The 23,673-nt window shown below is 55.4% G+C and overlaps 1 protein-coding gene across 1 annotated transcript in view; it reads right to left on the bottom strand.

Annotated features, from left to right (window-relative positions):
* The window catches only part of LOC120391031 (syntaxin-binding protein 2-like), a 45,040-nt gene extending 22,374 nt beyond the window's left edge, over positions 1 to 22,666 (bottom strand). Inside the window, exon 1 of the mRNA XM_039514259.1 lies at positions 22,526 to 22,666. Coding sequence (XP_039370193.1) covers positions 22,526 to 22,562 — 37 coding nt within the window. The 5' untranslated portion in view covers positions 22,563 to 22,666. The remainder of the gene's footprint in view (positions 1 to 22,525) is intronic.
* Between the last annotated feature and the right edge of the window lie 1,007 nt (positions 22,667 to 23,673).

Raw genomic sequence — 23,673 nt, 5'->3', positions numbered from 1 at the left:
TTGGGGTTGTGAGTCTCTCCGCATCTGAATCCGGTGAAGCAAGAAATGCAGGCCTGGCTGCAGAATCAGGAGCCGTAACTCCCTGCCTGGCCCTGCTGGAGGACAACATGAGGGACACCAGACAGAGAGACAGACGGGGCTGCCGCAGGAGAATCTGGGGCCGCTCCAAGCATGTGTCAGTTTCGCTAGGCACCTGCTAACACAAACCTGTTCCCTCCCGTCTCCTTGCCAGGGCATGGGGCGGGGCCTTCTCATCACATGATCAACAAGGGGCGGTGCCATCTGAGTTGCTCTGCTTCCAACCACAGCTAGAGCATCCCCAAGGCCTGAGACTCTACAAAAGCGCTGGTCTCCTCTGCTCCAGCTCACAGCGAGCAGCCTCTCCAGGCCCTGCTGGGGCCCCCTGGGAGTTCAGGAGCTGGGCCAAAGACACCCTCGTGTCTCTCTACTCCCTTCCCAGCGGGCACAAGACAAGAGCCTCCTTCCCTGCAGCTGCTGCCGCCTGGATCAGCCCCCTGCATCTCGCCGCTCTCCTCCTGCTTGTTGCTCTTAACTTTCCTGCTGCTATTTTATCTTTGTAGCCATTTAGCCCCGTACAGGAAAGATCCCAGCCTACTGGTTAGACCCTTCAGCAGCTCCCTTATCCAGGCTTATAATCCTATCTAGGACCTCGAGTCATGGCCCAGCTGTGCTTGGCACTGTACATTATTTACTAAGGGTGTCATGGTACAGCCTAGGAGCCCCAGTCACACCAGGCCCTCTTGCGCCAGGCGCTGTACAAATACAGAATACAAAGACCTCCCGAGCTCCAAAGAGCTTCCACGTAGAAGCCAAGTGGAGGTTCTGCAGCCACCAGGCTCATTTCCCAGAGGGTCCCAGCGCCGGGAGCACCTTCTTCCTGCAGGATCATGTGCACAGCACACAATGGAGAACAGCAGGGCAGCCAGTGCCCGGCTGGAGGCAGACGAGACATCTCTGGAACAAGAGCTCAGGCTGCCTTTCTGGGGCCGTAGAGGGTTTGAGCAAGAGACACTTACAATGGCCTAGTTTCAGCAAAGGGCATATTGGTTCTGCAGGCAGCCGCCCATCAGAGAAGGCCGGCCCTGTGGTGAGTGACAAGAGCTCAGGACGTGGGAGACCAAGGTTCCATTTCTAGTCTGCCACTGGTCTCTGTGCAATGGGTATAAGAGCCTGGCCATGCCTCAGCACATCACCACTGCGGTAACAGGGGCTGTAAAAGTCCCTGTGATGAACTGGCAGGGTGCTGTGCAGACACGGATCGGAGCAGATCCCTGCCCTGACAGGCTCACAGCCTAGAGGTGTGAAGGGAGGAGATACAACATACAGGCAAATCACATTGGTAACGCCGGAGGAGAGTGGCACAGAGAACAGGTTTATAGCTCTTGGGTAATTAACACTGCGCCCTCGCTTGGACTGGGCTATGACCCTGACTGGACAGGGTGCCAGGGCAGTGACCATGTGCTCCTCAGGGGATTTTCAAAGGCTAGCTGTGCCTCACAACTGAAGCGCTCAGCCTCCCAGTGAGATGGGTGATCCCATTTTAAAGGCAGGTAAACCGAGGCACAGAGTGGTAACAGCTGAGTACCACATCAGCTGATATTGGTGTTACCTGCAGTCTCTAAGGCTGCTGGTTGAGGAGTAGCCAGTATGGCAGTGACAGAGCCTGGGATACGACCTAGGAGTCCTGACTACCAGCCCTCACCACTAGCAGTTCTCACATGCATTTCATCAAGCCTCCTCTCTTTGTGTCTGCAGTTGTTCATGCCTCCACCCCGCCTCAAGTACATATACCCCCTGCCCCCCACCAAAGGCAGAGCGGAGAGCAGCAGCTGCACAGAAATAAGAACAGCGATGTGAAAAAATGATATTCATCAACATCACCTTTCACAGCAGACTTAGCACCCCAACACCACCCTTACTTCTGCACTGCTGCTGCCATCCTAGGGCTGACAGCTAGAGCCCCACCGCATCCCCAGAGAGGGATTGAGACAGCGGGACAGAGCCTGAGCCTGGGAGGGTGGCTGGCCCCTTTGCTCCTGCCTCCCGGGAGTGCACGGCCCTTATGCATGAGCCCCTGCCACTGGGGGCTGACAGCCAGTGCTCTTGAAAAGCACACAGCTCACGCCTCCCATGACACATCCTCATGCCTCCCTTGGGAGACCTGCCCCATAGTTGGAGAACTGCTGCACTAGAGAATGCTTCTCTCCCACAGTCTTGATTCCTAGCTCTAACCACTAGACCCCACTCCCCTCCCAGAGGCAAGGATAGAACCCAGGAGTCCTGACTCCTAGACCACACTGCCCTCAAACTCTGACAAGCTGTTAAACTGTCCCCGCAGCCAAACCAAAAGCTTTCCATGCGACGCAGCCACGTGCCACTTAGGAGAAGCCTCTTTAGCCAGCGCCGTTGAATGAGTCCTTCCAAATCCGGACCTAAAACCGAATTAACTCAATTGCTGGGACTGAAACCAGATAATCCGCCTTCTTCCTTCCCTGCCCGCAGCTAATCCAGATTTGTGATGTTAAAAATGCAACAACTGGCAGGGGAAAGAAGAGACAGGTGGGAGTGAGTGTAAGGCCAGACGGAACCATCAAATCATCCAGACCGACGTCCTGTTCGACAGGCCAGAGAACTTCTCCCTGCACTTAGCCAATTACCTGCGTTTGGCTAAAGCCTCTTCCGCAAAGGCTGGCTCTGAAACCCCCAGAGATGGCGAATCCACCCCTCGTCGGGGGGCATCAATTACCCTCCCACTGCAAAATCGGTGCCTTATTTCCAATCTGATCTGGTCTGGCTCCAACGTCCAGCCAGTGGTTCTTGCTCTGCCTTCCCCGCTACATTGAAAAGCTCGTTGGCACCCAGTATTGTTCTCCCCTGGAAAGGACTCAGACACTGAAATCAAGTCCCTTCTCCTCCCCGAGGCGCTAAGGCGGCTGAGCTCTAGGCCTCTCCCTGGCTGGCCTTTGCTCCAGCTCTTGGATCAGTTCTGTGGCTCCTCCCTGCACCGTCTCCAAGCTGCCCATGGTCTTTTTAAACTGTGCACCCCAGAGCTGGATGCAGTGTGCCAGTCTCGGGCTCTCTGATGTCATAAAATCCACCTCCTTGCTCCTCAGTGGGACTGCTCCACAGGAGGGGCTGGCTGTACAGATCACAGCCTTTCACTTGTGCAGGACAGGTTCATTAGGCCAGGTCTACACTACAGCCTTATACTGGGATAACTACGTCCCTCAGGAGTGTGAAAAATCCACACATCCTGCCCCCCCCCCCCCCCCCGAGTGACGCAGTTAGACCGACCTAGCCCCTGGGGTAGACAGTGCTACGTCGGCAGGAGGGCTTCTCCCGTCAGTATAGCTACCGCCTCTCGTGGATGTGGCTTAACCACGCCGACAGAAGTGTCTTCACTACAGCGCTACCGCGGCACAGCTGCCCTGGGGTCGAATGTGCAGAGAAGCCCATAGATGCTGGGGCTTTAAAGAATGCCCGATTCAGCATGAACACCACAGTCAGCTCGGCCTCCAACACACGTGCCCATGCTAGTGTGGGTAGCGAGAAAGGCTCCAAAACCCAGTCTGATCAGTTCGAAAGGCTACGGCCACAGTGCTGGGAGCGTGGGGGAGGCCAGGCACCGGAGAAGGGGCAGGCCGGGCTAAGCAACCAGCAGCAGCACATGCAAATCACATCCCTGGAAGAACGAGCCAGCTAGTGACATTGGAGCAGCAGGGTGGGGGAAGGGCAGCTCAGAAAGCAGGGGGCACCTCTGCCAACATTCAGGGGACAAAAGCAAGTGAGGGTAATTCCGCTGGGCTCTTGGCGCATCTAATGCCATGGCAGGGAGGTTGCTCCGAGTGGGGCAGGACCAACGTGGCAGTAAGAGCTTGGTGCCCCCCGCACCTACACTGCGCTTCTCCAATTGCTGCCACGCGGGGGAGATCTTCCAGCCCAAGTGCTTCAAATGGGGCTGCAGGAAGTGTCCGTCCACAACAGGGCACATTGCCAAAGAAGCTGAAACATCTGGAGCTCCGGCCACGTGGCCCAGCGCCCACAGCCCAAGTCATCACGGAGCAGCCAGAAGCCGCAGTCTGCAGGGTCCCGACCCTGGGAGATCATGCTGCAGACAGATGCTGCAGGACATCAGAGGCGAAGGAGCCCCGGAGGAGGAGCCCAGCTCCCCCCACGGCTGGAGGTGGAGGGCAGGGGGTGGGGGGGAAGACACGGAGCCCTGGCCTTGGCTTGCCACAGCTAAACCACCCTGCAAGCTCCCCAATTGGGGCCTTGCTGCTCGAGCTGCGACACAGAGGTCAACCCTCCCCAGAAGCAGCCGCCCCAATGAAGGAAGGTGTCAGGACATAGGTACGGATGGAGTAACACTGCCAAGGGCTACGCAAGTGTTAACCGAGTGAGCCTCGGCCTCCTCAGTGGTGGGCATTATCCCCATTGCAGAGTGAGGAAACTGAGGCCTGGGGAGCAGAAGTCCTTTCCCCAAGGTTAGACAGTGAGTCCATGGCAAAGCTGGGAATAGGACCCAATAGCCCCGAGCCCCTGACCTGTGCTCTCACTCACTCCTGGTAGCGGGTGTGCGGGAGCGCACTGCCCAACACACTACGTTTCCCTGTAACTCAAGCCACGTCTCTCCCTACCCCACCCCTAGCCCATCAGGACTTGGCTGCTCGGCCCAAATGAGGCTCCAGGGGCTATTCTGCACCAGGGCGCGCTGGCCTCCCTGCTGCTTTCCTGCAGTTCCTTTACACCTGCGGCACACAGGCGCCCCGTTCGCCGGGCACGTGGGGCTCTAGTGCAAGGTAAGGGGCTGGCAGCACAGACTGGATCCAGACATGGCGAAGGCAGACAAGAAACTTGCTTTCTTCACACAATTCTGCTCAGGCATTTTGACCCTGAACTGCAGCTACGGCCCCCGACGCCAGCCCTGGGCTGCCCCCATCAGCTGTGCCAGTGCCCCTCACTCCTGTCCGCAGCCCCCTGCTACCCCAGCCCTGGGCTCCCCCCCACTCCTGTCCGCAGCCCCCTGCTACCCCAGCCCTGGGCTCCCCCCAACTCCCAGCTCCGCAAGTGCCCCTCACTCCTGTCCGCAGCCCCCTGCTACCCCAGCCCTGGGCTCCCCCCCAATTCCCAGCTCTGCCAGTGTCCCTCACTCCTGTCCGCAGCCCCCTGCTACCCCAGCCCTGGGCTCCCCCCCACTCCCAGCTCCGCCAGTGCCCCTCACTCCTGTCCGCAGCCCCCTGCTACCCCAGCCCTGGGCTCCCCCCCCTTCCCAGCTCTGCCCGTGCCCCTCACGCCTGTCCGCAGCCCCCTGCCACCCCAGCCCTGGGCTCCCCCCCATTCCCAGCTCTGCCAGTGCCCCTCACTCCTGTCCGCAGCCCCCTGCTACCCCAGCCCTGGCCTTCCACCCATTCCCAACTCCGCCAGTGCCCCTAACTCCTGACCCACAGCTGTTCCAGTCCTGGGTTCCCCGCCTCACAGCTCTGCAGATGCCCCTCACTCCTGACCTGCAGCCCCCTGCTATTCCTGTTCAGAGACACCCCCGCTTGAACCGGGGCAGTATGGCCCACCCCAAGTATTCAAAGTCACGTGTCAGGCCCTCCTAATCATGCAATTTACTGAGGAGAAGCTAAGAGAAGAGCTAAGGGTTATTAGCACCACTGGCCGTCTTGAACTGTGGGCCACTTTTGCTCTGTCCCAGTTCTGGGGGCAACCGTGGAACATCAGAACTGAATCCACTTTCGAAGCATCTTTTTAAACCCCAGGTCTGTGGTCTGGATTTAGTCACAGGCCCTGTCCACTGCAGCCTGGGCTGGAGATTCAGCCGTGGGTTGGGCTTCTGAAGTAACGCAGCCCTCACAGCGGGTCAGGGTGTTGCCAGAAGACAAGGACTAACACATAGCAACGAACACCTCAGACTCCAGCATGCACAAGGCAACGGAGGCCAAGCTGATCAAGGGTAAGCCTCCAAGGAGCAGCAGCCATCCCTGGCCTGGGCTTCCGGCCTGTCCCGCTTGAGGACATGAGCGGACTGGGTTTGCTCTCCTTAATATCCAAGCAGGCCCACAGCAGAGGCAGCCTCAGCGCTGGAGCCATCAGCACTCGCAGGGCTGGCCTGGGGGCTGTGGCTATAGAACTGCATCCGTCCAGGGAACAAATTATCTTTGCAGCACAACCCACATTTCTATTGGCAAGTCACTTCCTGCGCAGGGGTGACTCGCGGCCGGGCAGAGCAGAGATAAAGGCAGCTAGGCAACCACCTAGGGCCGTGGTTTCCAGAGTCGTGTGAAGCTAAGATCTAACAAGCTGCCCCCTGGCTCTGCAACCATGCTAGGCCTCTGGGGAAGGGCCCAGGGAGGGGGCAGATGGATCAGCCCTGTAAGCCCAGGCACGTCAGCCTCTTGCCGATCAGCAACTGGTTGCTGCAGCACTGAGGTGGTGGGAGAAAGGTCACAGAACAGACCCAGACCAATAGCAGGGGGCAGCACCACTAGGCAGAGGAGAGGGGCCAGCAGTTGCATGTTCCATGGACAGGCTCCTGGGTGCTGTTGCTGAAGTGCCAATAGGCCGGCCCCGGCCTCTCCGCGCATAGAGAGGCCGTCACGGTGACGAGGTGGTGGTCCGAAAAAGGGGCCAGCCGGACGCTGGAGGACTACTGGAGTGTCCCAGAGCTGCAACCTCTCCCTGACCTTCCCCCCCACCCACCCACCCACCCACACCCAGGATAGCAGGGGCCATGCTCAGTGCTCCTGTAGAATCCAGATGGACTTCCCAGAACCCTGATGCTACCTAGCAGGAGCCAGAGACCAGTGAGGCCCATTCCCTTCCCTGTGTTTTCAGCTCAGCCTGAATCCCTCAGCACAAGAGTGGAGAGCAGGGCAGGGGAGTTCGCTCAGAGAATGTCTCACCCAGCCCCTGCGAAGGAGGTACAACCCATTCTTCCAGATAGGGAAACTGAGGCAGGGGATGGGGACTCACTGAGGTCACACAGCGATGCAGTGTAACCATTCTGGCTATACTTGGGCATCCACCGAGACCATTTGCTGCCCCCCCCCCCCGCCACACACACAGACACCATGCTCCCCAAATCTCCAGGGAGCTCCCAAGAAATGGTGCTGTCAGTGGGAAGACAGAACTCACTAATAACTATTAGCCTAGATTGAGTGATTGCTGGCCAGTCCTGCCCCTCCGAGCCAGCCAGGCCCCCACTGCCCGCTAAAAGCAGATGTGCTCTCAGACCCTCCTCAAGATGGGCATGGGACTGGCACAATCCTCGTCACAGCCCGGAGGGGACACATGAAAACAAGGACTTAACCACGAGCTCTAGGTAATGACCACCCTGCTGGAAGTCGCCACCACGATGCAGAGAGCTCAGCTTTTAATTCCCTTTGGCCCCCATGCTCGTGAGAGAAGCCCTTGAATACACACAATCATTTGCTATCCTCCCACGCCCCTGTCTATAGCCACTGAGATCCCAGAGTGCAGTCTCTGCATGGTTAAAATGCGGCCACCACTGGGGAGAAGAGAGCCGCCAGTCAGCTGCGCAGTATGGCAGGAAGGAGAGATTTGGGGAGAACACACTGTTGCTGGTCTCTAGAGTGTCGCCCTGAGGCTGTCGGCAGAACGGGTTCATTCTCGGCGAGGCCCTGGAGCACCTGGCACTTGGGGCATGCCAAATGCTGGTGCCAAGGCCAGAACACACGTCATGCTGCGCAGATGCTGTGTACAGAAGAGTGAAGCTGCTAATGCATTAATGGCCTTGGCACAGGACTGGGCCAGGGGATTAGAAACCAGCCCCACTGCTCCTTCCAGCAGCCCCATCATCTGCCAGGAACACCCTGGCTCACCTAGGCCTGTACCTGCTGCCGAGAATCTGGTGCCTCGGCCTCACCAAAGCACGTCCCCATCATCTAGCCTGACCCCCCTGGATCTCTCGCTGACCACTCACGCTGGAGTGGATGCCCCTGGGCTGTGACACCCAGAGGGAGGCGAAGGGGTGGCCGAGATCCTCTGGCTGGACTCATGGCCAACCTGCCCTTCTCCATATGACGGAGCCGGCACAGTGAATCCACTTTCTGCAGCCTCGGTGAGTTGCAGCAGAAGGTCGTGGAGTGCCAGCCCTGGAGGCTGCTAGCCACTAAGCAGGTGTAGCATGGCCAATGCCCTCAGCCCACCCAGCTGCGGTGCCTCCACCCTCCCTTCGAGGGGCATTCAGGCCAAGAGCAGACCGGATCCCAACTGGGCTGCTAACCAGAGGCTGTTCCCGATGCAGGTGCCTGTCTGAGAGCCACTGAACTGCACCTGCTAATGCATTCCCCCAGGCCAGCCAAGAGCCTTGGGCAGGGAAAGCTCCCAGGCACTGCCACCCCTGCCTGGGTTCAGACTCCTCTCCGCAGCTCTCTGCCTCCCGTCCCACTGCCCTGGGCAAGCCGGGCCCCCAGCTCACAGAGACCAGCATGACCAGGAGGGGCACACAGCTTAAAAGCACTTAGTGACCACAGAGCCTAAGTTGTTTAGGAGCCTCCACCCATGGGATTTAGGTTCCTAAATCACTTGTGGCATTTTGAAGATTTGTAACCAACATCCTGATTCGCAATCAGGAACGTCACAGTTACGGACACAGAGTTTCTTGCCACCGACAGCATCTCCTGGATTAGATCCTAACGCCCTGTCCATTCTGCGTGGACACCAGAAGTCCCAGAGGCCCCGGTAGCAATCTCCCCTCCTTGCACTGCGCTGGCTGTTGCTCTCCACCCCAGAGGTGGCTGCATTTCAGCGAGGCTGGGATACATGGAGTCCCTGACGCACCGTGGCACCCTGGGAGATAGCAGGTGCTTGCGGACAGGCGCGATTCACCGAACAACGACCATAACCCTGCCATCCCCTAGCAGGGCGCCATGCAGCACGCCGCCACGAGCCAGCACTGGAACACCAAGCAGCCGAGAGCGGCACGACCAGCCCAGGGGGCTCCCGTGGCATGTGGAGAGACTCATATTGCTAACCCATTCGCCTAGAGCTGGGGGGGAACCATGCTTCCGGTGCCCTGGGCACAAGTATAGTGTCAACAAGCCAAAGTGCCGCTGCTCCTGGAGAACAGACGGCTCTCGGAGCTGCCTGGATCCGCTGCTGGGTGGCGCCGAGTGAGCTGGGTGGCACCGGGGCTTGGCGGGGGGAGGGGGGTGTCATGGGCACTAGTGCTGGCGAAAGGGGCTCTGCGGACAGTGCTGAGACCAAGGTCTCCATCTCCCTGCAGCACAGATATGGCACGGGCAGCAACAAGGGAACACGCGTACGCACATGCACACAGCGCCCTGCTGTGCCCCAGCCTGGACCTGGCAGGGGAGCGGAGTTCGCTCTCGTAGCCCACTCACTCATGGCCTCTCTGCTGAGATCGCCAGCACAGCAACCAGCTGTGGGGTTAATCGAGTCGAGGTCCAGGGCTCGATCCTTCTCTCCAAGGCGCTCCATAGCCTCAGCCCAGGTTGCCTAACACAGGGGGACCATGGTCGACAGCTCTGCTTGTCAGGCCCCAGGGCACTTTCTGCCATGAGGGTGAAGCTGTGCAAGAGACAAGGCTTCCCTAGGGGCCAGTTCCAGACAGTGGAACTACCCGCCACATGAGCTAAAGACCATTCCAAACCTCCCCATTTCCTGCTCCAAGTGCCAGGTGCCCTCCTCCAACTGGCCTTCTCTGATATAAACACAGAGCAGTGTGGACAGTTAAACAACAAAGCAAACCCCTCCACAGCGCACACAATTCTCCCCAGAGGGAGAGGATGAAAGAATGAACCTCATGAGACAGAGGTTAGTCATGGAGCTTAGTGAACAACTGGGAGGCGCGGAAATACTGCAGGGATGAGAACAGAACATGCCGCGTGACCCCCTCTCCACTGTGCGGGGGCCTGAGCCCCAGCAAACTCATCTCCTAGCAGATGGAATGACAGGCTCTGCACAGCCCAGCTCAGAGATTGCTCTGGGGCGATGGGAAAATGCTAAGGAGACAAAGCAGCAGGAGGAAATAGCCAATCAGAAGGAGGAACAGGGTTCGCATCAGATCCAGAACTTCCCACTCAGATCCAGCAGGCCGCAAAGCAGCCCCCAGAGGGATGAGCACCAGCCTGGGAGTCCGGACTCCTGGGTTCTGTTCTAGTCCCAGCTCTCTCTACATGGCCCCCATCGCTCTGGGGATCAAACACACGGGCTGTCGCTGCCCGAGGCCGAGATGGAAATGGGACCTGCGCATCGGTTATGGGACCAAGCCCTGCACACGTGCCTAGGGAGCAACCATGTGCTGGCCCCATGGCACCTGCCAGGGACTCTTCTGCTATCCTGTGGCCTTTACAAACAACGACATGTGTCAGGAGCGAAGCAGCATCACGCAGCTCATGACGGGGAAATCCTGGTTATCATATCTGACCCGGGTCGTTCTGCACGGGAACCCCTCTGCCCTCACAGCGTGGGCAGGATCAGCTACAGAGTGTCTCCTACCAGGCAGCTATTAGTAGTTTTACGGTAGCCCCCGAGGCCCCACTTCAGATGGAGGGTCCAGCTGCACTAGGTGCCCTACCTACACACAATGAGACAGTGCCGCCCCAAAGAGGTCACAGTCCCAACAGCCAAAGGGCAGGAGAGGAAACTAAGGTGCAAAGCAAGGAAGGGACTTGCCCAGGGTCACAGGGCAGGCTGGTGGCAAAGCCAGAAATAGAACCCAGATGTTCTGAGCACCACTCAGCTGGAATACAGGATGGACCCAACAATTAACGCAGGCAGAGTTATCATAGGACAGCGTCTCCTCGTGCTAGCACAGGCTGGCTCCAGTGAGCAGCTCTAATGGGAGGAACAACTTGCCCCTGTCCTGGTCAGGGGCTCGAGTTCGAACTGCACCTTCATCATCTCTAAAGCAGCCACCTTCGTCCCTTCATGGGGCCTTCTGGGAAATCAACCGAGCAGTGTGTGCAAGAGGGTCCCCCGCACCGAGCGAGCAGGCAGGCGACGTGCCCACATCGTCCTTAGCAGCCACATCAATAATCGGGGAAAAACAACAGCCTGCTGCTGGAACTCCAGAGCACCGTTCTCTCAGCTCCAGCCTTAATCACCAGGCTGGCCAGGCTCTGCGGGAAGGGAAGCCAAGGCTTAGGTCCCTTGGCAGCACTCAGGAGAGCAGCTGTTCTCTGATCTCAATAGCTTTGCTCCACTCCCGAAGGCGCGTTAAAGGAGCACAGGCAGCTGGCTTGGCATGCAGCTGGCACATCATTTCTAAATCCAAGAGCTGTTTACGTGAGAGACTTGCTGAACTAACTGCAACGTTCTGCACCCCTCTTCCCTAGAGCTATCAGCCTCCCTGAACTGCTGCCCTTCTGTAAGCATCCCCCCACACCAGCCTTGCCAAGGCACTATTGCACTGGAGATGGGACGGGAGCATTAGGTCACAGGGCCCCTGTGAGCTGCGTGATGCAGGCTCTGCCTACCCTGCTGATCTGAAGGCATCCTAATGGCAGCACTGATAGCAGGAGTATACGAGTGTAGCCAGCAGCTGCATTTCTCCTGCTCAGGGCAGGTCTGTGCAGCACTGTGGTGAAATGTCAGTGGCCAACCTACACTAGCACCCTCTCCAGCGGGACATGTTCAGGAAATTGCCAGTACAGCGTGACCTAGTGTATACAGCACCTGACTGGGACTTAGGAGATCCAGGTTCTAGTCCCAGCTCCTCTGTTGGCCTGGTGGGTGACCTTGTGCAACCCCTCTCTGTGCCTCAGTTTCCCCCATCTGTAAAATAGGGATAATGATACTGGTCTCTATTATCACAGCCAGGGCCTGATCAATGTCTAAGGCAGAGCCTGAAACCCCTGCTCCTCCAGCAGGGGAGGGGACACTTTCCCTAGAAAACCTGGGACCTGAACCATGAATTTCTGTAGCCTTGCAGGTTGTGCTCTCACAGTGATAAAGATGTCCTATCCCAAACACTGATCCTGAGGCAGTGCCATCTTCCTGAGTCTGCAGAGACAGCTCTTAACAGCTGCTCAGGGCTTTGCTACATTGTAGGTGGATTCCAGTTTCACTGCTGCTATTAGGCAGCCTGTGGGAATCAGGGAGACCATCACAGACCCGGTCAGTTTCACACCCCTGCACCCAGGGCTGTTTCCAGGGGAGGACAGATGCAGCAGAGCCCTCTGAACATTCCCTCTGCCTCCCAGCAGCTGTGGAGCAGGAGACTGGATCTTCAAACGTATCAGCCGCTGATCTGCCAGGCTTCCACATAAATCCTAGCACCCTCCCTCTTCCAGGGCAGCAGTGGGGCTGAGCTTCCCTCTAGGGCACTGTCTCTGGGCCTCACCCTCCCACTAATGACGCTATCCCATCAAAGCAGGGCCAGGGGAACGGTACCCATCCGAAACACTAGGCAGCTTGGCGGAGTGAGACCCAGAACTGTCCCTCGTTTCTCCCTCGCTCACTAGCAGCTCAGAATGTTGTGCACAAGGGGCTGGCGGGCACTGCAATCCCCACCCGCCTGTGCCACAACAGGTATAATTGAACAATTTCCACCTCCAGTAACTAGCCCAATCTAACAGCTCTCTGCCGGCTGCTGGAGCGCAGCTGCCTTTGTCCTCTGAGCAGGCCCTTCTCAGCTCTCACTCTGACTGCAACCTACACAATGATCTCCCCAGCTCTGTCCTGGGGAGCGAGCCGGTGAACAGCCATCAGCATCTGCCCTTAGTGATACCACAGGCCAGCTCCACCTCACGCGCCTTTGTTCTATTCAGGCTCTTATCCCACCCTCATCACCACAGCACCTGCATGAGCTGCGACTAACAACTGTCACGTGTGGTTCGTTCTCTCCCTCCCTCCCCCCCCAGGGGAGAACTGGGTGTACCAAGGAGGGGTTTGTTTTGGTAGGGTTCTGCTCTGTGTTTATATTGGAGAAGACCAATCGGAGGACGGTGCCTGGCACTTGGAGCACAAGGCAGGGAGGTTTGGGATAGTCCCTAGTTCACGTGGCAGGCAGTTCCCCAGTGTGGGACCAGCCCCCGAGGAAGTTCTATCAGTGTCATTTGGTTAGCTCTCCTCTGGCAGTTTGCCAAGAGCCCCCTTGCACCTGGGTCCCAGAAAACTGCCTGTGGCATTCCCAGAGTGCCCACACCAAGGCTAGCTGCAGACAGAAAGAACGAACTTGCCCACTCTTGCTCTGCAATGTGCTGCCTCTGCACACACAGCACTGGCCTCCTGCCACAGCATCACGCTGGTAGCATGTCATCATCATGTTCCTATTATGCCTCTGGCATTTAGGGCAGTGACCAAGCTCCTTCACACTCCTGTCTGTTTCTGGCAAGTCTTTCAATGGTTCCCCAGCTGTGCCCCAGGTTTTTCAGCTCAGCTTCCACAGCTCTTTGCCATGTTGTTTTCGGGCGGCCTCGTTTTCGCTTGCCTTCAGGTGTCCATCTTATTGCTACTCTGGTGATGGAATCAGTTTCCATCCGAAGCACATGACCGATCCATCTCCAACACCTCCTGGCAGTGATGGTGCTCAGATCCTCTGGTGACACAGAGCAGCCAAGATCTTGGTATGAGATTGTTCTGGGACAAAAGATACAGAGGATTTTTCTGAGGCAGGTTGTATGGAATGAACACAGTTTGGACATGTCATACTTTCTCATTCCCCAGCATTTTGAGCACGGGGTTGGACTAGATGACCTCCTGAGGTCCCTTCCAACTCTGATATTCTATGATTTTGCACTATAAAGTAGTGTTGAAATTACGCAGCTCTGATAAATCTTGAGTTTGGTGTTGGTGTTGTATTTTGACGATTTCCAGACTGTATTTAAGCTCCTGAAGGTGTTCCTGGCTTTACTGATTTTGTTCCATATGTCTTGGCTTGTTCCACCATCCTGGCTGATGGTGCTGCCCAAGTACGTGAATGCTTCTATGACTGGTGAGAATATAATCCTCTATCCATACTGGTGATGGTGAGGCAATATTAAAGGTCAGGATATCTGTCCTATTGCGACTGATTTTCAGTCCAATTTGCTGGCTGAACGTGTTGAGTAGAGTTGTTTTTTCTTGTATATGGTGTTGGGTATGTTATAGGAGAGCGACATCATCTGTGAAGTCCAGGTCTTCAAGGGATGAGACGAGTGTCCATTTAATGCCTCTTCGCACGTCTTCTGTTGTACATCGCATTACCCAGTCGATGGCAATGACACACCCCCGACATACTCCTGTTTTGACTTCAAAACTGAGGTCGCTGTGATCAACACTGCATGTAAAGTTGAAATAGAAGCTTTTGATGACAATTATACAGAAAGGAATTCCATATGCCCGCAGAATGCGCAATAGGCTGTGTGACGCTGCACTCCATGTGTTATGGAAATATGCTTATGAACGCGAATATGATGTAACTGGAACATGGTTTATGCAAAAGGTCTCTTCTAAGGTATCAAAGGTTATAACCTACTGAATATATTGCTCCTATTTGTATGCATGTATCATTCTTGTATCTGAAGCTAAAAATATGAAGTAAAACTCTGAGGTCCTATTGTAATTATGCAAAGTGTGGGCCATTAATGGTGGTTTAGAATCTTGATGGCTCCCATTGACTGGGACAATTGATTGTAAATGGTTTATTTACCAGAAAACCTTCCTGTGTACTCGTGGGCCAACCCAGGAAGAATGGAAACTAGGGGGGTCTTACAGTGACATGTGACCATCTCACATGATACTGGAATCCATCTTAATCCTTGTACTTTTCCAATGATGAGGCGGGGTTGGGGACAAGCACAGACAAAAGATTCCTGGCTTGTGCCAAAGTTATAAAAAGGGGGTGGAGCAGGACAAAGGGGGTGCCAGTCATGAGAAAAATCCCTGCTTACCACCTGAAATATCTGCTGGATCTAACAAAGACTGTACCAGGGGAGAGGACTGGGCCCAGACTAGGAAGGAGTCTAGTCTGCGAAAGCAGCTTATTGGAACATCTTTGAGGGTGAGATATGACCTGTATTCAGTTTCTTAATGTATTAGGCTTAGAGTTGTGTGTTTTGTTTTATTTTGCTTTATGACTTACTTAGTTCTGGCTGTTGTTATTGAAACCACTTAAATCCTACTTCTTATACTTAATAAAATCACTTTTGTTTATTAATAAACCCAGAGTAAGTGATTAATACCTGGGGGAGCAAATAGCTGTGCATCTCTCTATCGGTGTTACAGAGGGCGAACAATTTACAAATTTACCCCGTATATGCTTTATACAGAGTAAAATGGATTTATTTGGGGGTCTGGATCCCACTGGGAGCTGAGTGTCTGGGTGCTGGAGACAGGTAACCTGCTGAGCTGTTTTTAGTTAAAATCTTCAGCTTTGGGGGTGTGGCCCAGACCTGGGTCTGTGTTGCAGCAGGCTAGCGTGTCTGGATCAACAAGGGTTCTGGACTCCCAAGCTAACAGGGAAAACAGGCTCAAAGGTAATTTCAGCACATCAGGTGACAGTCCCAAAGGGATCTCTGTGACCGAACCCATCACAGGCTGGTCCTGGGAATGCTATCAAATGTCTGTTTAAAGTCTATGAAATTGATGTAGAGTTGCTGTTGCCATTCTAGGCACTGTTCTATTATGTTTCATACAGTGAAGATCTGGTCTGTACATCCACGCCCTTTCCGAAAACCAGCTTGCTCTTTTCTGAGAACACGATCAACTGCCTCTGATATACACTGAACTATGATCTTATACAATACTTTGCTTGGCACAGATAAAAGTGTGATACCATGACAGTTATTACAAATCACTGAGCGTATGATGAGATAACTGGCTCTGTGGATATGGGGAAAAGCGTTAGATGTGATATATCTTGACTTTAGCTAAGCTTTTTGTATGGTCGCCCACTGTATTCTTGCCAGCAATTTAAAGAAGTATGGATTGGATGGACTATAAGGTGGATAGAAAGCTGGCTAGATTGTTGGGCTCAACAGGTAGTGATCAACGGCTCAATGTCTAGTTGGCAGCCAGTATCAAGCGGCGTGTCCCAGGGGTCAGTCCTGGGGCCGGTTTTGTTCAACATCTTTATTAATTATCTGGATGATGGGATGAATTGCACCCTCAGCAAGTTCACAGATGACACGAGGCTCGGGGGGAGAGGTACATATGCTGGTTGAAGCCACACCTGGAGTATTATGTCCAGTTTTGGTCCCCCCACTACAGAAGGGATGTGGACAAATTAGAGAGAATCCAGTGGAGGGCAACAAAAATGATTAGGGGGCTGGGGCACATGACTTATGAGGAGAGGTTGAGGGAACTGTGGTATTTAGTCTGCAGAAGAAAAGAGTGAGGGGGGATTTGATAGCAGCCTTCAACTACCTGAAGGGGGGTTCCAAAGAGGATGGAGCTCAGCTGTTCTCAGTGATGGCAGATGACAGAACAAGGAGCAATGGTCTCAAGTTGCAGTGGCGGAGGTCTAGGTTGGATATTAGGAAATACTATTTCACTAGGAGGGTGGTGAAGCACTGGAATGGGTTACCTAGGGAGGTGGTGGAATCTCCATCCTTAGAGGTTTTTAAGACCTGGCTTGACAAAGCCCTGTCTGGGATGATTTAGTTGGGGTTGGTCCTGCTTTGAGCAGGGGGTTGGACTAGATGACCTCCTGAGATCCCTTCCAACCCTAATCTTCTATGATTCCTTTCTTTGGTATCTCCACTATAATCCCATTGGTCCACTCATCTGGCACTTTTTCCCTTTCCCAGACGGATGTAAATAGAGAGACCAGGAGAGATGCTGCTAATTTAGGATTTACCTTGAACAATTCTGCATTCAAGTTATCCTTGCCAGGAGCTTTCCCATTTTTTAAGGTTTTGATGGCTTGAACAGCCTCCCAATAGGTGCAATGGGGAGAGAGAACCTAGCTAGCTTGGAGATGGAGCATAATCAGTTTCTGAAGAGGACTGTATGATAGGGCAGCCTGCAATAGCTGGGACTGGACTCATGGAGCCAGGTGGCTCCTGCCTCTCTGATGTTCCTGTGTAATTCGCAAAGGGGGAACTCTCTGGGGTTCTGCTGAGTTTGCTCACAGTGGCTCTCACAAAGAGGAGAAGGGGAACTGAGTGAGAGTCTGGAGAGCTCTTTCCACCCGGGCTCAGGGCTTGTCGGAGCCGGGTCTGGTCTGTCTGTATTGTGTCACGACGCAGGATTTGATCTAAGCTCAGATGCTGCCGGTCAGGCTCTGTCTCCAGCTCCAACAGCTCCAGGGAAAGGCAGCCTGGGACTAGCATGCGGTGATTACAGTGCTACAGTCTGGGCTGAGGGGAGTTCAGGTATCTCTGCCTGCCACCCTGCAGAAAGGCAGCAGTGTGCCGTGCGGCCATGGCATCTAGTTGCTGGGGGGTTGTGGCACCTGGTGAAGCTGGGGTTGTGCTGCTGCCACCAGATAGCCGGAGAAATGGGCTGCCCTCCATGTTAGATGGAGCAGGCTGCAGCCTGGCCTCTCCAGGGCCTGGTGGAAGCTCAGCCGGTTTACTCCTGGCCAGTTTATCCCCATTAGTTCTTGGGCCAACGTGGTCCATCAGCTTCACTAGCTTTGCCTGTCCCTGGCATCCATCCCCCCGCAGTGTATTTTGAGAGGGATCCCCCTCTGCCTGCACTGTGCTAAGCTAAACAAGCCAGGCTCCTTCAGTCTCCTCTACTCCGTTGAGCGTCCTAGTAGCCCTTCTCTGCACCTGCTCCAGCTGGAATTCGTCTGCCTGGAACACAGACGACTGGAACTGGACACAGTGCTCCAGATGGGGCCTCATCCGTGCCTCGGACAAAGGCATTAGTACTTCCCTATTGCAGCGAGGTTTGAGCTGTGCTGGATCACTCTCTCCTCTCCCTGAGGCTGCCTTGTACTGAACTCAAAGGCTGCTTTATTCAGTCAGTCTAGTGCTAGCCTGGCGTCTGACTCGCGCCAATCCTCGAACCTTCCAGCCCGCAACAGAACCCAAGCCCCTGGGTCTCCCAGCTCCAGCAGTGGCAAGTGCATCAGGCTGTGCTGCGCCTGGCCAAGTGTGCAATGCTTCACTGTGCGGACAAGGGGAACTCCGGCACCGGTCTGCTGACATCCTGTTAAGTGAAGTCACATCGTCCTCTGTCAGCGTCTGGCTACAAATGTTCTTCCCTGTGCAGATACCCAGCCCGGGCTCCCCACTCCAGGCTCTAGCACTGCTAGGAATCCCGCAGGCTTGCTGCTTGCTAGCCACAGGAGCACCATTTTCATTGGTTCTGTATCTACCTGCCATTCGTGCCTCCTTTATTCTCAGCATAACAAGGTGGATCTGGTACGTCAGTAGGGATGGGACAGCACTGATGCCTTTGATATACTGTGATCTCAGTGCCATGGAATGGAAACAGGCCACACACCTGACCCTGCCCTGGTTGGGGATTTGGTTTTGCGAACCCATCTCCCTCCAGATTCCTCTAACTCATCTCCTTGCCAGGCTGAGCACTTCCAGTTCTGCAGTCTCAAGCCATGTTTAAGTTCACCCCAAACCATCTCCCATCCCTGCTGCTCTTCTCTGCAGCGGGAAAGGATGAGCCTAGTGTGACAGCACAGTCAGCCAATCCTAGGCCTGGAAGCGCCGATCACATCCTGCATCACAACCCCATACTACTGAAGGGCAGGCCAGGCTACGTCGAACCCAATCCCAGGACTGGATGGAACATTCTCTCCAAACTCTCCCTCCATTCCCCTCCTTCCCTTTGCAATCTGGTTCTGATAACAGCTGCTGCAAGCAAACACAGCAGTGTTTGGACGTTATAAAATTTTCCAAAAGGGAACAAACAACTGAAAAAACAAAAGATATTTTCCCCCTGCTCTCCAAGAACTGCCAAGCCTTCCCCAACAGAGAGAATGTAAAGTTACAGCCCATTCTTGTTATTCAGGAACCTAAGCTATGTGGATTACTTTTGTCTGCTGCTTACTCATTTTTCTCCAGCTGAATTCTGCCTCTCTTAGCAGCCAAAGTCACTGATATACTTAATGTTAATGCTTCTGACTAAGCCCTTCTTTCTTCTACAGTAAAGTAGTTAGAGCAAAACCAAGAAGGACATAACAGCTAACTGCAAATAATCCCTGCAAAAAATCAGGTAGCCTGGATTTTAAGGTTCTATGTACAACAGGTTAACAGAAGTTATAAGCATGTTAGACATGAGTAGCATGTGTCATCAGATGGCTAAGCGCCCCAGTGAAAGCTGTTACCCATCTAGTAGACTCTAGTAGAACTGGTTACCCATTCATTCAAATATCTTATTTATAACCCTTTCAAAATGGATTCCTAAAACAAAGCATGACCCATTTCTCCTTAACTGGTTACAAACAAGAAGCAAATTGCACCATGCTTAATTGTTACACTGCACAAGATCAACATTACGGAGACCTTACAGTTGAAGCCCACATGGCATTCCATCATTTACTCTTTGCTTATTTCAACTGGTGGCGTGGGGGTTTCAGTAAATGCTCTGTGCGATATTTTGGGAAGATCAAATTTTAGGCCTGGTTTATCCTTGGGATTCAGCCACTGGTGACTAGCAACGGGTGCAAAGACCAAGTGTAGGCTGTGTGGTCAAGGGGAGAAAGCACAGAATGGGACTCAGGAGACACAGGTTCTATTCCTGTCTCTGTCACTAGCCTGCTGGGTGACCCTGGGCAGGTCACGTCCCCTTTCTGTGCCTCAGTTTCCCCATCAGTAACAGGCAAATAATGATACTGACCTCCTCTGCAAAGCGCTTTGCACTCTACTCATGAAAAGCACTAGATGAGAGCTAGGGATCATAGGTACTGTAGTGCCTGAGGACCAACCAAGAACTGGTGTTGTGCTAGGCCCTGTACAGACAGAGGAGCAGCCAGTCCCTGCTCCAGAGAGCTGACAGTCTAAGGAGACAAGACAGCTGGTGAAGGGAAAAAGGTGTAATAGACAAAAATAGCCAAGAAAACTTGCATGGGAGCAAACTGTGCTATACCTGCGTCTCAAGCAGTCCAAATTACAGCTTTCCTCCTCATTTGTGGGATTTATACCAGGACCACTACACCGGCTGCTGAACTGAATCCCAAACACAGACAAGGCCTTAGTGACATGACACCTCTCTACATCAATGTAGGGCCCATAATCTCAGCTGCTCAGCTATTCCGTCTCTACTGAGAAGCAAGGAGAGGCCGCTGGATTTGATGCCGGTGATAAAGCATGCAAGACAGCAATGTTCTGCCTTCAAGCATTCCCCAGATGGCTGTTTAATTGGAGCATCAGGCACTGATCTTACTGGATCTTTACAGAGGAAAGACAAGGCGACCGCAGTGCAGAGCCTTTGGAAAGAGGCCTGCACAGCTATGTCAGACTCAGCTCTCCGGAAGAGCTCCCTTGCCGGATATACCTACTATATGCATTGCAGCAGCACCCAGCCCAGGAGCCCCAGAGCTGGCTCAGGCTCCCACTGTGCTAGATGCTGGACACACAGAACAAAAGAGACAGTCTCTGCCTCACACAGCGTCCAATATCACACAAATCCTAACGTCACCCGGTGGTTTCTCTGCCTAGCCTGCCCAGCCTAGCTCTAATCTCTATCCACCTCCCTCACAGGGGTGTCAGATGAACAAATGAGTTGTCCAGGCATCTGTTGTATGATGGACTATGGGATCAGTGCTAGCCTTTAACTTCTTGCCAGTTTCTCCTCTTTCCCTCCACGTGGTGCTTTAAACAGGGTCAAAACCTGAAAAAAGCACCAGATGTCTCCCTCTATCTGTGTCTTGAGCCCTGGGGAGCTTCCCCAGTCCAAACCCAAGCAGGACACAGTTTGCAGGGGAGCATAAGGAGATGACATAAGGAGGACAGATCCTTACCCCTCCTGTATCCTGCATGTTACATTGATGGGAAACCACACCTGGCTGATCCATCATGGACAGGCACTGGAAAGTGGTGGTGAAAGCAACAACAACCAGCACTTGTAAAGTGTCCTGCAGGTGGAAAACGCTACAGACTGAAGCAGCAGGGGATTAAATCTCCACCACCACCTGAAAGGGTAATTGTCATCTCCCCTTCAGTGATGGGGAAATTGGCACAGAGTTTAGTGGCTGCCTTGAGCAATCCAAAACTCAGAGCTCTACGGCTCGCTTGCCTAATCTCTTGCCTCTTGGCCTGGTGTGACTGAGACTTTAATAATAATTATAAACGTAGCTATATTTCTTTATGAACTATGTAAGCTGCAGCCACTTCTGGGGCTCAGCACAACGACCTCCACACAGCACACCAGGACAAAACCTCACAAAGCACAGCAGGACATTTAACATCCACACAGAGCAGACAGGATTGAGGCAGCTGCAAGAGAAGAAGGATGGCCCAGCAGTGAGGATTTGAGGGTGCAAGCTCTGGATCTGAATCCCAAACACAGACAAGGCCTTAGTGACATGACACCTCTCTACATCAATGTAGGGATTCAATTCCCTGCTCTGCCACAGACTCCCTGTGTGAGCCTGGGCAAGTTGCTGAGTCTCTCTGTGCCTCAATTGCCCCTCTGCACAAAGGAGATAATAGCCGGGGGATGGTGAAGCTAATACACTAAAGAGTGTGAGATGCCCAGATACCACAGCAATGGGGGCCAGCCATCAATCTAAGAGACAGAGGCCTGGACAAAAAGAACCCAACAGTGCACAGAAGCAGATTTCAGTCCCTGGATCCTGGCTAGCTATTGCTGAGACCCCTCCAGCTCAGCGGCTTGACCTGACCTGGGACAGGCCAGAGAGTTTAAGAAGCTGACTTAAAGTGAGCTCTAAACCAGGAAGTGTCCCTCCAGGAGCAAGGACGCAAAGCCTGGGCACTGCTCAAGGATCTGGGGCAACTCAGCTTTGCGCTGGGGTGGCTTTCACCCAGTACTTGGCTAGGTGTCATTGGGGGACTCCCTGATCATCCTTTGGGGTGCAGAGGTGGTGGTGGGGGGACCACAAACGGCCCTGGGGCCCTCACACACACAGGGCATCAGGCAGCATCGGTCACTAGGGAGTCCTGCCCCCCCCTTCCCTCAGTCAGAGGCTGAGCAGCCAGGCTGGGTGGCAGGGCAGAGGTGCAGCCGGGGTGCCAGGGAGATGCGAGGGCCGGAGTCACCCCGACAGAAACAGCCGCTGCCCCCCAAGCCCAAGGTGCAGCTCCTATGGGAGGGGGCGGCCCTTGGGGGTGGGGCAGACACCCTCCTTCCCCTTCTGCTGTGGGACAGGCAGGCGGAGGGGGGGAGCTCTCTGCTCCGAATGACTCCTAATCCCTCCAAGGGCGCGACACCCCCAGGAGCGCCCCGCCCCCCCAGGACCCAGGGCTCCCAACTGGGCCCTGCCCCCCCGGACCCACATCCGACCGGGCCAGACCCCCCAACTGGGCCCTGCCCCCCCGGACCCACATCCGACCGGGCCAGACCCCCCAACCGGGCCCTGCCCCGGACCCACATCCGACCGGGCCAGACACCCCAACTGGGCCCGGACCCACCTCCGACCACTCGGACCCCCCAGCCCCGCACTCACTCTCGCCCACCACCGCCTTCAGCCCGGACGGGGCCATCTCCGCCTCCTGCTGCCCCGGGACCGCTGCCGCTTCCGGGTCTGAGCGCGGGGCGGGGGCAAGGAGCTCGCCCCTCCCACCGAGCCCGTGGCCACGCCCCCTAGGGCCCTGTGGGGGGAAGTGGGACTCAGCTGTGCGCGGGGCGGGGCTGGAGTCAGGACTCCTGGGTTCCGCGCCTGCGCCGCTCCTGCCCTTGTGCGCGGCCTGGCTTCTCCCTGCCGTGCTCTGGGGCGTGTCTGTGATGCTGGGCGATGGCCCCTAGTGTCACTGGTGGAGGAGCCCAGCCCCCCCCGTGACATTGGTGGAGGAGCCCAGCCCCCCAAGTGACACTGGTGGATGGGCCTGCCCCCCTCCCCAGTGTCACTTATGGAGGAGCCCAGTCCCCCCAGTGACTGATTTTAGTATAAAGCACCTGGGGTGCTGGCAGGTCGGTGTCTGTGAGGCTGGGGTGGTTGAATGCTGCAGCCCCCCTGCACTCCTGGTGCTGTGAGGGCTGGGCCTGGGTACCAGTGGGCAGGCCCCTGGCGACAGGGCTATGCAGGTCCCCACTGAATCCCCACCTGATCAGGCGGGAGGTGGCCTTGGGCAGGGTTAAAGCGAGGACTGGGTTGGGGTAGTGGGGCTTCAGCCCACTACGGTCAGCCCCCCCCCCCCCTCCAATCAGTATCCTCTCCCTCAGCACAGCAGTGTCCCTCGCCCTCCACCCAGCCCTCACCCATCAGGCCCCTTGCCCACCTCCATCCAGCCTCCCCCCACCAGCCAGGCTCCTCACCCCCCACCCTCCACCCCGCTCCCCCCCCCCCCAGTCAGGCCCCTGGCCCGCCTCCACCCAGCCCTCACCCATCAGCCAGGCTCCTCACCCCCCAACCTCCACCCAGCTCCCCTCCCCCCCACAGTCAGGCCCCTTGCCCGCCTCCACCCAGCCTCCCCCCATCAGCCAGGCTCCTCACCCCCCAACCTCCACCCCCAGTCAGGCCCCTTACCCACCTCCATCCAGCCTCCCCATCAGCCAGGCTCCTCATCCCCACCTCCACCCAGCCCCTCAACCAGGCCCCTTGCCTGCCACTTCCACCCAGCTCCCCTCAGCCAGGCCCCTCACCCAACTCCAACC

This window comes from Mauremys reevesii, linkage group 25 (genome assembly GCF_016161935.1).
Source record: "Mauremys reevesii isolate NIE-2019 linkage group 25, ASM1616193v1, whole genome shotgun sequence".
NCBI classification, from domain to species: Eukaryota; Metazoa; Chordata; order Testudines; family Geoemydidae; genus Mauremys; species Mauremys reevesii.
The sequence above is the reverse complement of the archived record's forward strand: the minus strand, read 5'-3'. Positions and strand labels throughout refer to the sequence as shown.